The sequence below is a fragment of the Notechis scutatus genome, chromosome 1, assembly GCF_049901735.1.
Source record: "Notechis scutatus isolate UNSWTSFEM ecotype Mainland chromosome 1, rNotScu1.2, whole genome shotgun sequence".
In the NCBI taxonomy this organism is placed as follows: Eukaryota; Metazoa; Chordata; class Lepidosauria; order Squamata; family Elapidae; genus Notechis; species Notechis scutatus.
This window is the reverse complement of record NC_142009.1, coordinates 309465853-309480910: the sequence shown is the minus strand read 5'-3', so window position 1 is coordinate 309480910 and position 15058 is coordinate 309465853. Positions and strand designations below refer to the sequence as shown.

The 15058-nt window shown below is 37.4% G+C and overlaps 1 protein-coding gene across 5 annotated transcripts in view; it reads right to left on the bottom strand.

The window, feature by feature from the left end:
• KIF26A (kinesin family member 26A) overlaps window positions 1-15058 on the bottom strand; it is a 174545-nt gene that overhangs the window by 29528 nt on the left and 129959 nt on the right. For all 5 annotated transcript variants that reach the window (XM_087952243.1, XM_087952240.1, XM_087952242.1 and 2 more), the window contains exon 5: window positions 10012-10198. In XM_087952243.1, coding sequence (XP_087808369.1) covers window positions 10012-10198 — 187 coding nt within the window. The remainder of the gene's footprint in view (window positions 1-10011; window positions 10199-15058) is intronic.

The window sequence follows — 15058 nt, the reverse complement described above, 5'->3', positions numbered from 1 at the left end:
GGACCTAGGTATGTCCAGCCTATTGAAGGAAAGGATCAGAGGGGCCATGATAACTGCCTCCCAGTACTTGAGGGGCTGTCACAAAGAAGAGAGGGTTGACTTATTCTCTAGGACACCAGAGGACAGGACAAAAAGTAAGGTGTAGAAGTTTGTCAAAGAGAGGCACAACCTAGAAGGAAGGAGAAATTTTCTGACAGTATGAACAATTAATCAATACATCAATAGTCTGGGGTTGTAGGCAGGGGTGGGCTGCTGGGGGTTCACAGAGGTTCGGAAGAGCCCCTACCTAAGATTCTGTGCTGTTCGGAGAACCCCCGAATCCCACTCCTGGCTGGCCCCGCCCACCCTGCCTCTCTCAGGAGTCCCCACGCATCCCGTTTTGGATGCAGGTAAGTGGAGGGCACACATGGAGGCTTGGGAAGGGTGAAAAATGGGCCTCCTGGAAGTTCCGGAAGCTGCCAGAAAGCCTCTGGAGCCCGGGGAGGCCATTTTCACTCTTCCGGAGACTTAAAGAAAGCCTCAAAGGAGCCCAGGGAGGGCCAAAGGAGCCCACTGTGGTGCAGGAGGCCGACTAGGCCACACCCACCATGGCCACGCCCACCCAGCAATTGGGCAGAGAACCCATTGCTAAAATTTTTGAAGCCCACCCCTCCCTGGTTGTAGCTGTTCCATCACTGGAGGTTTTCGAAAATAGACTGGACAACCACTTAACTGGAATGGTAGAAAATTCCTGTCTTGAGTAGGGGTTTGGCTAGAAGACCTCTGAGGTTCCTTCCTGTTCTATGATTCTATAATACATTCTATTATTTTGAGGCTATGTCAGGCTTTCCAGACAGGGGTAGCAGGGAAATGGACTTCAGCCTAGGAAAACTGTTGAGAATATGGACACTAGTTAGCATTATATCCTGTCAAGATTTGGGGGGAGGGGACATTTTCTAATATAATCTACATTTATGGGAATCTTGGTGGTCCCCAGTGAAATACAAACCATATCTTGCCTTGACCTAGCTTTGAAAAACTGACTGCTAGAACCTGGCATCCAGTGAAGACTTCTTAGGGAATAGCAAATGCTTCTAAGATCAGCTGTATCCCTCCATTATGGGTTATCTACCATTTTTCTACCAGAATATGTTCTTGATGAGACTCAATTTGTTCACCCTTATTCCTTCCAGGGTTCCAGACTGGAGACTGAGGTTATAACATGAAGTGGAAATAACAAACGAGTTGAATATTCTGTATTTCAATAAAATTGAAAATATTACTTTTCAAGCCTTAAATGGTTTGGGAATGAATTACTGGAATTGAAAACTTGTATTACCTGTATCAGTTATCTGCACTTCAAGACCAGGAATTGGTCTTTTTTTGTAGCTTCTTCTGAAGTTTGTTAAAACTTCGCATCACTTTAAGAATAGTCCTAAAGGCTGGCTTATTTAGCTAAACATTTATTTGAACCAATTGTATTTCTCTCAGCAGAGATCTAGTTAGAACCAAATATTATTTTAGTATTTTGGAAGTAATTTTGAGTTTTAACTTGCATTGGATTTGAGATTGATTTTATTTATCTTTTATCATACATGATAATATGAGTAGATAAACTCTTTAACAGTGCTGACCCATCAATAAGCAAACAAATAAATTTGGGCCATAATATCCTAAGCTGAAATTAGATATTGTATGATTTCTCTAAAGCAAGGAGAGGCAAATGGCAGCACTACTATTAGATCTTTGGGTGATTTATAGTAGATTTGCAAAGGTTTCCAACCAGTGGTGGGATTCAGCCAGTTCGTGCGCACCACTTTGGGAGAACCAGTTGTTAACTTTCTGAGTAATTTGGTGAACTGGTTGTTGGAAGAAATCTTTAGGGCAGAGAACCGGTTGTTAAATTATTTGAATCCCACCACTGTTTCCAACTCTTAATGACTGAATAGTAATAAGAAAAAAATTACGTTTCCCTCTTAGATTATATTCCTGATATCAAGAACATATGGACAGAAACCAAATTTCTGTTATATACTGTATAGTGATTTGTATACAGGTTCAAGTATAAAATCCTGGACTATGACACAAAAATCATTATTTTTGAAACTGGCTGCCATTTATCCAGTAGACACAGCTTCAAAGTCTGTGGTTATTGTTTTGTGCTTGATTGTTTGCCTGGTGTTAAATGTTAGCTCCAGTTGGAAAGGATGTCTTTTTGTTTCCTTCTTAGTTTTTTATTGTCTCTTTTGAAGGAGAACACCATGCCCCCAAGAAAACTGTCAAGGCAAGTTACTCTATAAACAGGGAGCAAACCCCTTAGGATGTTACCTAGCTGGATAGTGAAACCTCTGCTAGCAAACAATCAAGTTCAGAGAAGACTCCACAATTCAACCCTGACTTTTTCCAATTGCTTTTCTTCCCTTATTTTCCCTTATATGAAAAATTTAAGAATATAGCAGTCCCACTCTGCTTCTCCTTAACTCCTGCACTCTAAGATGTTCCCATCTGCAATCACCCACATTCCTACCACTGACTGACAAGTATATAACTTGCAAATTTGGTTCCCAGATATCCTTCACTGCTTCTACTTATGGCACTTTTATATGCAAACATTGTTAAACTAATAGAACAACTGTATCAAACTCTCTCGGGAGAACCTAAAAGAAGTACTATCATGTTACTCTTTTCAAACTATAACCTGTATTAAGTGGCAATTGATTCCCTTTTCCCCAAAGGCTGGCATGAAACCACTTTTAAAAAAAACAGGTATAGAATGAAATGCAGTATGTATTCCTCTGCAACTTTCCACCTTTTGATTCATACATTAAAGGCATTCACTAGAGAGACTATGTGTTTTGTGTGCATTAATCATTGATACAATGCAGTAAACAAAAAGCAGTTTGGTTTATTATTTTATATCATCATGATAAACTTTATTTCATCCAATTTCAATCCTATAATGGAGATTACTATTATTCTAATTTTACAAAATGCTTTCAGGCTTTAAAGGGGAGGAGGGTGGTGACCAAATCAGATCCAGGCATGATCTGAAATGATTTATAGTAGAAATTGCACTGAAGTTATTAGGAAACAAGTAGCAATAAAGATGACAAAATTACATAGTTATTTGTTATCCATCCAGCAACTGTCATAAGAAGAACTGATGAGGACATACAAGCAGTTGAAGAAAAAGTCTATATAGGGTTAGTAAACTGTGTTCAGTTGTGGCTGACAAGAAGAGATTTTAAAAAAACAATTGTTATTTTAAAAAAATGAAAGACAAGTAAATATATGATTTCTCAATTGATATATTAAGTCATGTTTTTTTTTCCTGTTCCCCCACAGAGAGAGAGAGAGAGAGGGAGGGAGGGAGGGAGGGAGGGAGAGATTTATATTGCTTAACACAAAAAGATAAATAAATTTCTCCAAAGCACCTGAAGATAGGACAAGAAACAATGGATGGAAACTAGTCAAGGAGAGGATCAACCTAGAAATAAGAAAAAATTTCCTAACAATTAGAACAATTAATCAGTGGAACGACTTGCCTGCAGAAGTTGTGGGTGCTTCAATAGTGGAGGTTTTTAAGAAGAGATTGGACAACAATTTGTCTCAAATGGTTATAGGGTTTCCTGCTTGAGCAGGGGATTGGATTAGAAGACCTCCAAGGTCCCTTCCAACTCTTTTACTCTGTTGTTTTAAAAATCGAGGGGGCCTTTCAGAATGGCAGTAGCAATAGAACTTAGACTTATATACAGCTTTACAGTGCTTTACAGCCCTCTAAAACTAGCACCTCCTGTTAGTTTGGTAATTGACACTAAATTACAAAGCATGTCCCTAATAGAGTTCAAAGAAAAATAACATTTTGCATTGAAAAAAGTTTTCTACAATTCCAGAAAGAGGGAAAAGAAAGTCACATTAGAATGCAGAGCACCACTTGTTGTAAAAAGGATGTCTTTTTTTAAATACCAGAATTTGATAAATTATCTTAAATAGCACATTAGTGTCAGAAACTGAGCATAATCTAACTTCTTTTGGTTGCAAAGGTTTTTGAACATCTTCCTTACTCGTTTGACATTAAATTTAATAGTGCTCAATGAGACTGCACAAAGAAATTATTCCATTTCTTTATTATACTGCACTAGATCATTGCCTTTTAACAAAACTGAGCTACAATAACTGGCACTTCTAAGTAACTTGCCACATGGTATCTTATCAATAGGACTATATGCATTCTTCAGTGTAAATTAAGTTTTAAAAGGGATATAAGACTGCCAATTTCTTAAACTTGGTTAATGGGCTATAGACAGGCCTATTATAGAGTGAGTTCAGCCCTCAGTTAATTTGTTGGCATTATTGATTTATATAAAAGGACATAAAATATACCATAAGAAATTTCACTAAGCTTGTCCACGTCCAGATATTTATGGTATCAACGGCTATGAGACAACTGCAGTGTCTTCAAAGCATTATCACATCACTTTATTTCAAAGACAAATACAAGTGTAGATCTGATTCATGTACGCCAGTTTGGTTGCCTGTTGTATGAACCAACCAACATTATTTAAGCAATAAATCACTCAAATAAAACCCAGCTAAATAACAGAATAACAGAGTTGGGGGGGATCTTGGAAGTCTTCTAGTGCAAACCCTGAACAGGAGACCCTGAAACATTTCAGATGAATGGTTGTCCAATCTCTTCTTTAAAACCCTCCAGTGATGGTGCACTCTCTACTTCTGAAGGCAAGCCATAACACTGATGGATTGTTCTAACTGTCAGAAAATTTCTCCTTAGTTCTAAGTTGCTTCTCTCCTTGATTAGTTTCCACCCATTGTTTCTTGTCCTACCTTCAGATGCTTTGGTGAAAAGTTTGACTCCCTCTTCTTTGTGGCAGCCACTCAAGTATTGGAACACTGCTATCATGTCACCCCAGTCCTTCTTTTTGTAAAATTAGACATACCCAATTCCAGCAACTGTTCTTTGTAGGTTTTAGCCTCCAATGCCCTAATCATCTTTGTTGCTCTTCTCTGCACTCTTTCTAGAGCAGTGGTGGCTAACCTTTTTGGGCTCCCATGCCGAAAATTGCGCGTGCACTCACATGCATACTCGCGTTTCAGCACCTAGAAGGCAATGCGCATGGGGGACCCCCCACGCCTCCTGTACATGTGTGTGCAACTCCCCTGCATCCTGCACATCTCTGTGCATGCGAATGTGATCTCCCCATGCACCATGCATCTCTGCGCATGCGTGCGAGACCCCCATGTGTGCGCTGAGCATCTCTGTGCATGTATGTGCATCTCCCTTGCACCCTTGTCCCTGCACATGTGCACCAGATACCCGACAATCAGTTGTTGGGCGAGCGGTGCACATGCATGCACAGTGGGGCTCTTCCGGGTGACCTCTTGCATGCCAGCAGAAGTTGCTCTGCATGCCACTTCCGGCATGTGTGCCATAGGTTCACCATCACGGTTCTAGAGTCTCAACACCTGGATGCAATATTCCAAGTTTAGTTTTACCAAGTCATTATAAAGAAGTACTAACACTTCATATGATCTTGATTCTATCCCTCTGTTAAAGCAGCCTAGGACTGTGTTGACTTTTTTGGCTGTTGCTGCACACTGCTGGCTCATATTTAAGTGGTTGTCAACAAAGATCCTAGAACCTTCTCACAGTTACTGCTATGGAGCCAGGTGCCACATATTCTATACCTGTGCATTAGTGTTTCTTGCTTAAGTGTAAAACCTTACTTTTCTCAACAGTCAATTTCGTTTTGTTAGCTAGGGCCAGTGTTCAAATCTGTCAAGATCCTTCTGGGCATTGAGCCTATCTTCTGGAGTATTGGCTGTTCTTGCCAGCTTGGTATCATCTGCAACTTTGACAAGTTTCCCTTCTATACCATCATCTACATCTTTTAAGAAGTTATTGAGTATACTGGACCCAAGATGGAACCTTGGGGTACCCCACTGCATAGTTTCCTCCACGTAAGTGAAGTTCCATTAAAGACTACATAGTGTGGTTGGCCAACCAATTATGAATCCATTTGGCTGGGGACTTCTGGGAGTTGAAATCCATCCATCTTCAACTTGCCAAGGTTGAGAAACGCTGGTTTAGACAAACTACAGGATCCCATTATCCATAAATTTATGGATAAATTTTAATAAAATCTACCAGGGAAATCATTAGGTATTTCATAATGACATCTTCATAGCACATTGTGTCATGCAGGGACATCATGAGAGTCAACAAAAGTCAAGATGCATGTATCAAGTGTGTCATGTTTTAAGAAGGGACAGGGCTTCAATTGTGTGTGGTTGTGGCTGCCATCCTGATTTTTTGAAACACATACCCCCCTCTATCCCTGTGGTGTCATGTAAAAAATATTTAAAATATTCCAACTACATTGAGCGGAAATAATTATTGCATATTTTTTAATATTTGTCAGCTCTCTAAAGAGGCCTAAAATGACCTCAAATTACTGAGAGGGAACTGGAGAGTATAAAAGCTGGTGACAAATCTAGCTTTTGTTAATGACACCCTTTCTAGTGCTATAATTCTGAGAATAAATTCTACCATAACCGAATTTAAATGTTAATGCAACTTATTTTTGAGGTCTCCCAAAACACTCACATTTTTGAAGTATAAAGCACTAACCTTTTCTCTTGTTCAATCACAGAGCAAACTTTTATCTGACAATGTAATTTAGAAATATGTACACTGGGGGAAAATCCATGGAAGTTATAATATGTTTCTTTAGTTCTTGTGCTTTTTTATTACATTTTTTCAAAGCTGCTTATTTCTCAAGAGAAAAATTCCAAAAGAATGACATGTCTAATGGGGGGGCACTAATTTGTTGCATAAAAACATATGTTTCCACACCACATCCAAGTCAAGGCATCTCCCCAGATCATCTTTTCCACACGTGTGCTTAAGTAGTCAAAAATAATCTGTTGTCAGAATTTTTATGGCAGCAAAGAAGCATTGCAATTGGGGTTGTAATAGAAATCATGTACATACTTAGCATTCCCAGCTAGCTTCCTTAGTGCAAGAGTTAGAAATGCACAGAGCAAAACTCACTTGGAATTGTGGAAAAGTATCTATAGCAAACCTGATCAACATCTTGCTACTGACCTTCCAAAGTCCTGAGCCCAACATCCCACTAAATAGATTATAGAAAATTTTGGCTATCTCTGTTCCAAACAATTTTTGTCCACAAATTGTACAATCCAAGAGCCCCCGGACTGCTATCATCTGATGAAGAACTGACTTTTTACTCTCACATTTGGAGTTTAGTGACAAGCTGACCAGGCCCTTTGTCCCTTAAGAGCCTTCTCATTAATATTATTGTTACATTATGTCTTATATTGTATTTTTAACAAATGTTTTATTTGTTTTAATTGGTTGTATTATTTTACTTTGTTTTTATGTACTGTAATTCATTGTAAGATCTTCTAGATAATAGGTGGATTATAATTATATTAAACTAGATAATCTGTGCTGTGTTGGGTTATTGCTTCAGAAATATTTCCTTACCAAAGCAAATGGGGGGAAGGAATGGGAGCAGAAGCAACTTCCAACATCCTGCCAACTTCCCCATTGAGTTTCCTTGTGGGAAGCTGGCAGGAAACATCAGAATAAATCTTCCTTCCTTTTTTTCCCCTCCTTCCTTCTTTTTCCCTTTCTTCCCTGCCTCTCTGTCACTCTGTCATTATCATATTTCCTTTCCCATCCCTCCTTACTTACTTCCATCCTCTCTCTCCTTCCTTTCCTCTCTCCCTTTTTTCTTCTAACTTCCCCCTTCCTTCCTTCTTCTCTGTGTTCTTTTTAACCTCCTTCTCTCCCTTTCTTCCTTCCTCCCACCTTCCTTTACTCCTTGCCTTATTCCTCCCTTCCTTTCCTTCCTGTCCTTCTGCATTATCTTAGCCATTCAGAGTTGTCTTGAACTGTGAAATAGAGACAATAGATAGACAGACAGACAGACAGACAGACAGATAGATGATAGACAGATAGACAGACAGACAGATGTGGGCAGGTAGACATATAGATAAAAGACAGAAACTTCTTTTCCCCTCCCTCCCTTTTCCAAAGTTTAATAAACTGCATTAAATGTTCCAGAATTTCAACTACAAAACCTCAATAATCTTATGGTGCTGTTCTCACATCAAACTCTATGTTATGCAGATATATCTAGAACTAATAGAAAAGAATATATGTTGCTCAGGATTGAACTATGGAATCCTTGGTGCTCCAAAGTTTGGTTGTTTTCCTACAGACATTTTGTTACCCAACATGGTTATACCTATATTTTGGTTGATTCTAAGTATAGCCAAGGAACTGTTATAGTTTCTGGGCTCTGTGTTAAAGAACTCCAAACATTTAGCATCCCAAACATGCAACCGAAAGTATGGATCCAGTATGTAGAAGACACTTTTGTTATAATAATAGTAAAAAAAGAACAACTAGAAGACATGAAACTTTCCACTTCTTCAAAAGGGTAAAATTCACAAGGGAATAAGAAAACAACAACATACGGGATATTTTCATCAGCAGAGGAAATGGTGGTAAATTAAAAACAAGTCTACGACTACCCATGCAAACCAAATGCTCCATTACCAAAGTAACAAGCTCTATTACCAACCTCCCACAAGAGGAGCTATGTAAGAACCCCAGAAAAATGAAACAGACCACCTACACAACATATTCCAGCAAAATGGATACCCACACAACTTTATAAAAAATTGCCTGATCACACAATGCACTACAGTACAACCAATGGAAACTATGAAAAAGATAACACTGCCATACATCAAAAGCGTATCCGAAACAACCAACCAACCAAAGCCCTACAAACTATCTTAAGTAAATCAAAGACCTAGTAGCCCAAAAAGAAAAAAAACAGGAGTCACCTACAACATATAGTGTAAGGACTGTAGCAGCCACTATGTAGGGCAGACAGGCATAACACTAGCAGGACACATCCACGAACATCAATTAGCAGACAGAAGACAGTGAAAACTCCTTAATTTATCATCCATTTGCTTTCCCTGGCCTTGGAGGCAGCTCAGGAGTTCAGGGCCGCCATGGCAACCATGGGTCTATCCTAAGTCATTCATGCAACAGTAGCCACAAACCAGACATGGTTTTCTTGTCAGAGCAATGGCAATGTGACCTGAGGGGGAGAGCTACTCCTGTTCCTTTGTCATGGTTAGATCACACCTGGTGAATTTGAGGTTCTCTTATCTTCCTCTGAAGAGAGGTAGCACCTATTGAATTGGTCTGTCCCCAGCAACCGATGGATTTGGTGGGATGCCAAAGGGAACTGAGGGATATACCTAAAGTTCTGCTGCATGTTCCTGCTGAGGCCCTGGTCATATGGGAGGTGTCCAAGGCCTTTAGTAGAATCGTGCCTGGGACCTCTGTTGGTCCATTGCTCCCAACATTCCTCATTGTTTATAGAACTAGGGGAGCTGAAAAGGATCAAAAGATGTCTAGAGGAAGAAGAGGAATGAATCTGAATGAACATCAAGTTAAATCCGTTATTAAGGCCTACCTTGTAACTGCAGCAAAACTTCAATATATCTCTGCACACATTGTATCCATAGTGACACCACATAAGGGTAAAGGGGAGGAGAGGTTAAGCTTCAGGGCTGTGCAGAATTCTGCACAGATAATGATAGCCAAATAATATTCACATAATTTTAGACATGAATAAGAAAATGGCAAGAAAGGTTTCCCATAGTATCAGTGTAGCCCTAAAGACCTCCTATGATCAATGTACCAGCACCTCTTCAAAAACTCTTCGCAGCAGCAGCTTTCAGATGCAGCTTAGCAAAAAGGTGCCAATTCAATTTAAAATTTGTGTCTATCCAACTATTATGATCTGCTTTTGAACTACCAGGAATCTGTAACCATGGATTACACTCTTGTCAACAGGAACAAACAGTTTTTCTGGATTAGGTCAGATTAATTCCAGTCAAAATACATTTGGTTATCCAATTAATATTGAGGAAGCAACTAGGAAACAGAGACTTAAATACCTTTCCAATTCCTGGGTTGTCTTTGACTTTTGATACAGCTCTTAAAAGGCATGGTGGTGCTGGAGGAGGATACATCTGCAGGATGCCACTAAAATTTGTGGCATAGATAGAGACACCATGGGAGTTCAGCAAAGGTGCATGATGCTTCTTTTTCTTTGAAGAGGACAGGTTAAGTTTCTGGGCAGCTCTGAACAAAACAAGGCCAAGAAAAAAGTTAACATTATTATATAGAAAGAGAATTGATATTGTTATAAAACAGATATTCAGCACCAGCACCACTTGTTTAACAAACCAAGCAATTTTATTCTATAATTAAATTTAAATGTCAGTAATAATAGAAATAGATTAAAAAATGAAATGGCAAGATATTTTTCTCTCTAAAAGAGTTTCAGTTCTATTCTAACTTTTAAAAAAACATTGGCAGAAGCCTAGAAGAATCAAATTAAAGTCTGCCAGAACCTCAAGTCATAAAATGCTGAAAGAATTTCAAATTATCATTTGCAGGGCCAGATGGGCTTTTGCTGCTGCTAACATTTATACAAGAGTTACATTAATTTGTACCCTAACAAGAGACAAAGCAAAAACTTTTGGCAAAACCAGATTAGTTGGACTGAAGCTCGCAAGAAAACCCCAACTATGTGTAAAAATCAAAAGAAGGGTGGAAAGTTTGGGGGGGCAAAGGGGAGGGATAAAAGAGGAATAGCATTGAGATCTACAATCAAATCCAAGGCTTTCACAGGAACCAGTTGGAATTTTAGCAGTATGGTTTTGGGTAGGATTATAATTTTTTTCCTAATTTCATTATCTCATTAAAAAAAAAGAAAATGCATTGAAGGGCACTTTTTAATGTTCCAAATAGTAACAGCATTACTTTTTTTTTTTTGGGGGGGAATGATTTCCATGCACAAAAATAGTTAGGATTACAAGCAATGGAGAAATCCATCTAGTTCCAGATCAAGTCCATTTACCCTGTGTTCATTCCATTCCAACTCACATAAAACTCACATTAAGCCATACAAAACATACATTTAAATTTAAATATGCCATAGCTTTGCCTTCTTTCAATGTTAACATTCTGAAAGTCGGTTATATTGAAGTATTGTTGGTATATTATTCTGGTATGCTTTGTAAAGATGAAAACTAAATGGCAAAATTTGAGAAGTAAAAAAATCTGAAGGATAACCACCTCACAGACCATGCATCAACAGCCATGTCCTCTTGAACCCCTCAAAGGCCAAAGAGATGTTGAGGGACAGAAAACACAAAATGTGGTCCCTGAGCAAAATTGCCTATCTTTAGGCTTAATCTTCATCAAGAGTCTGCAACCTTTGATTATTCCCCGTCTCCCACCCCATCCATAGAACTACAAGTATTTTTTTTCTAGTATTTCAGATGATGCTTGTTTTGATACATAAGCAAATATGATCATTCCTCAGCATGAAATTATGTTTGAACAGAACACTACATTCATTTTCATTTTCCTTGATCTTTTAACTCAGGGGTCTTCAACCTTGACAGCTTTAAGATTTGTGGACTTCAACTCCCAGAATTCCTCCTCCAGTCATGTTAGCTCAGGAATTCTGGGAGTTGAAGTCCACAAGTCTTAAACTTGTCAAGTTTGAAGGCTCTTGTTTTAACTTATAATCATGAAGTTACATGCCATTATTTTAAATTGTAAACTTACCTTGGATATATTTAGCAAAAAGATGAAAATCTATTTAACGGAGTAACTAAATAAATAAAAGATACAGTATGCATTACTGGCATAATCAAGCCTGCCTGACTCTCAGTTCATTCTACAAACATAACTGAACATCTGCCCACTAGAGGATTTTCAAGATGTATTCTATTTTAGAATATAGCAAGGATCTCTCTTGAACACAAATATGGGTTTATAACAGCAACAAAACAAAACTGAAATGCAGGCATAAACCAAAGGCCACAGCAAATCGCTCTGGTTTGATAGCACAATTTACTTTGCATGATGTTTATATAAATTGATTGACAGCTAGTACAAGAGTGTCTTGCAATTCTGAGACACCATTGATGTATTTCTGATACTCAGGTTTAACATGGTTCTCTATGTCCAAACAGCCTTGAAATATTCACTGCTTTATAAAAAGATATCTTCATATTTTTGATGAATAGGGAATATTATGCATATTTTAGCTATCATGATATGTTGTAACATGGAAATAACAAATAGGAAAACATAGCTCTAGAGAATCTTTTCAATGCTCCATGATGGGATACATGAAATCCTGATAGATTAATGATTGCTTCAGTACATTCTGCAGCTAGAGTCCCCTTGAGAAAAATATATAAAAGAGAAAAATATGCCAAGATTGAATTATGCATCCAATGTTTATTCAGACACCCAGGCCGAGTGTTAATAGCCAGATACATTTAGTGCTCACAAGGGAATCCACAAATGAAAGATGTAGGTCAGGTATACAATAAAGGTGTTAGATTTGCAATAAAACCCAAGGCTACAATCTTATACTAGGTTAAATTCAAGCTAAAATAATTGTCAAACGGAGAGCCAAAATTAGTTGGCATCCGGTTTGAATTGACTCTCTTAAAAATTGACATTTAGATTAAACTGAATTTCATTTGAATTCTGAAATAATATTATAGAGATTAGCTTGAAGTCCTTCACAAGTATACTTAAGGGCCACACTTAAACAAGCTTTATTCGCAAGCTTGATATTCTGGCATTAATACATCATCCTTGGTGACCAAAAACTATTTCATGCAACTTTAAATATGGACCCAAATATGAAATCATCAAATTTGTAAAATATAATAATAATCAGCATGTTTACTTAAATCAGGAACATTACACAAAAAGAAACTGAAACAAAAATGTATAAATTAAAAAAAACCTGAAACTGGAACTTGCTTCTTTCAGTATTTTATTACATTGCTCTACACGTGTGAAAATAAAAAACAGGGGGCCCTTAACTTACAATCAATTGCTTAGCAACTGTTCAAAATTATAACAGCAATGAAAAATGCGGCTTACCACTAGTCTTATAACTTATGACCATTGCAGCATCCCCAGGATCACATGATCAAAATTCAGATGCTTGGCAACCAGCGTGTATTTACAATGGCTTGAAGCATCCTAAGGTCATGTGATTGAAATCAGACAAGCAAAGCCAATTGGGACAGCCAGATTCGCTTAACAGTCCATGAATTACTTAACAACTGCAGCCTTTTGCTTAACAACCATGGCAGAAAGAGATTGTAAATTTGGGCTCACTCAACAATTACCTTGCTTAACAATGAAAATTCTGGACCTAACTATGGTTATAAATTGAGGACTACCTGTATGTTTAGCAAACAGTGTGCACATGTTGACAGGACTACAATTACCTTTTTTGAATGAACATATATTCCATTACAGGATAAACAACTATGCTACATTATACAAGAAAAAGCAAGTAGCACCAGTATCTGTTAGGAAAAAATAATAATTTCTATCTTCCCCTTCCTTTCAGCTCATTCACTTTTCATTGTTTTGCAATGTGGCTTTCATTCATTTTTTCTATATCACCAAATCATCTCAATATGCTTACTTTACATTGATCATTCACTTTTGTCATCAATCCACATTTATTCATCTTCTATTTATTTTTAACTCTATATCTTCTGTTTTATCACAATTCCAAAGCAACCCATTCCTACTGAGTTCAACTTATTCTTGTTTGAGTTTTTCCTGGTATGCAGTACCTAATCTCTACTTCCATAGAACAAAATGCTCAGAAGCACATTCTTAGAAATATTTTACTTCTTTCAGCAAGCATTCATCCTTCACACAGACCTCATAAAATTCACTAACTTTCTACCAGTGTTTGTATATTTCTAAATTTCTCAATTTTTACATCTTCACTGAACTTTCTACCTAGATAGGCAAAATCATGTACTTGAAACTATTCATTCTATTTTATCTGTTAAATTACCCTGGTCTGATTCATTAATTTTCAGATATATACTTTTCATTGCAACATGTAATCTATCTAATATTCATTGCAAGACATTTGAGTTCTCATCCAACAATATGTCATCATCTGCATATCAAAGTACAGGTATGTTTATGTCTTCAACTAATACAACTCCAATGATACCCCAAGCATTCCTTATACATAATAAATACATTTTAAAAACCAAGAGATCATCAAACATCCTATTCTCACTTCCTGCTCAACAGGAATCATTCTCTGAACATTTAATTTATTCTCCAAAAGGACATATATTTACATAAATCATTGCATAATTCAAGCCTATTCATTTTATCATATGTGTTCTCTAAATCAATGAATATTTTTGCTTTACTTGAAATGTGTTTTATGTCCTTTTATGTACCAACATATGGGGAACTGAATTGACAGATTAATGTGCTATAAGAAAAATCCCCTATTTTGAGCCCACTGATTTGGCAGTTGTATTGAAAATTTTTCCTTTAAAATTCTCATTGATTGAATTATTTCCTTCACAGAGAAGGGAAGCTTCTAATCACAGCACATCAATTTATTTTTGTCCAGTTATCACTAGACATAATTTTGAATGGAAAAATATGGAAATACTGTTAGGAGGACAGTTTAGACACATACTGTACTCGTTCATTGCACGATATTTAGAATTCATAAGAGTCCTTTTGAGCATAACCTGACAAATTTTATTTTGGAATCAGTGAAATGGGTGAGGCAGGGTTGTATAAAGCTAATATTAAGTCATTGGAACATGGTTAAACGGAAGCCATCTTCATAAATATAGTTCAAGTGAGGTAGAAATAAGACTGCATGTATATACATTGGTCCCAGTAATATTGCAACTCTAGCTTCACAATATTTTTTGACATTATGTATAAAGGGATATAAAAGAGTTATAAACTGAACTTTTCCACAGGCCAGAATTCTTGATAAGGCAGAACTCCCAACTGTGGGAAAAGTTTAGCTGAATATGTTAACAGCTATCCAACAGACCTGAACAGCCCGCAAAAATAAATGTTGGGCTCCTACATTTTTTCTTAATTTTCTTCATA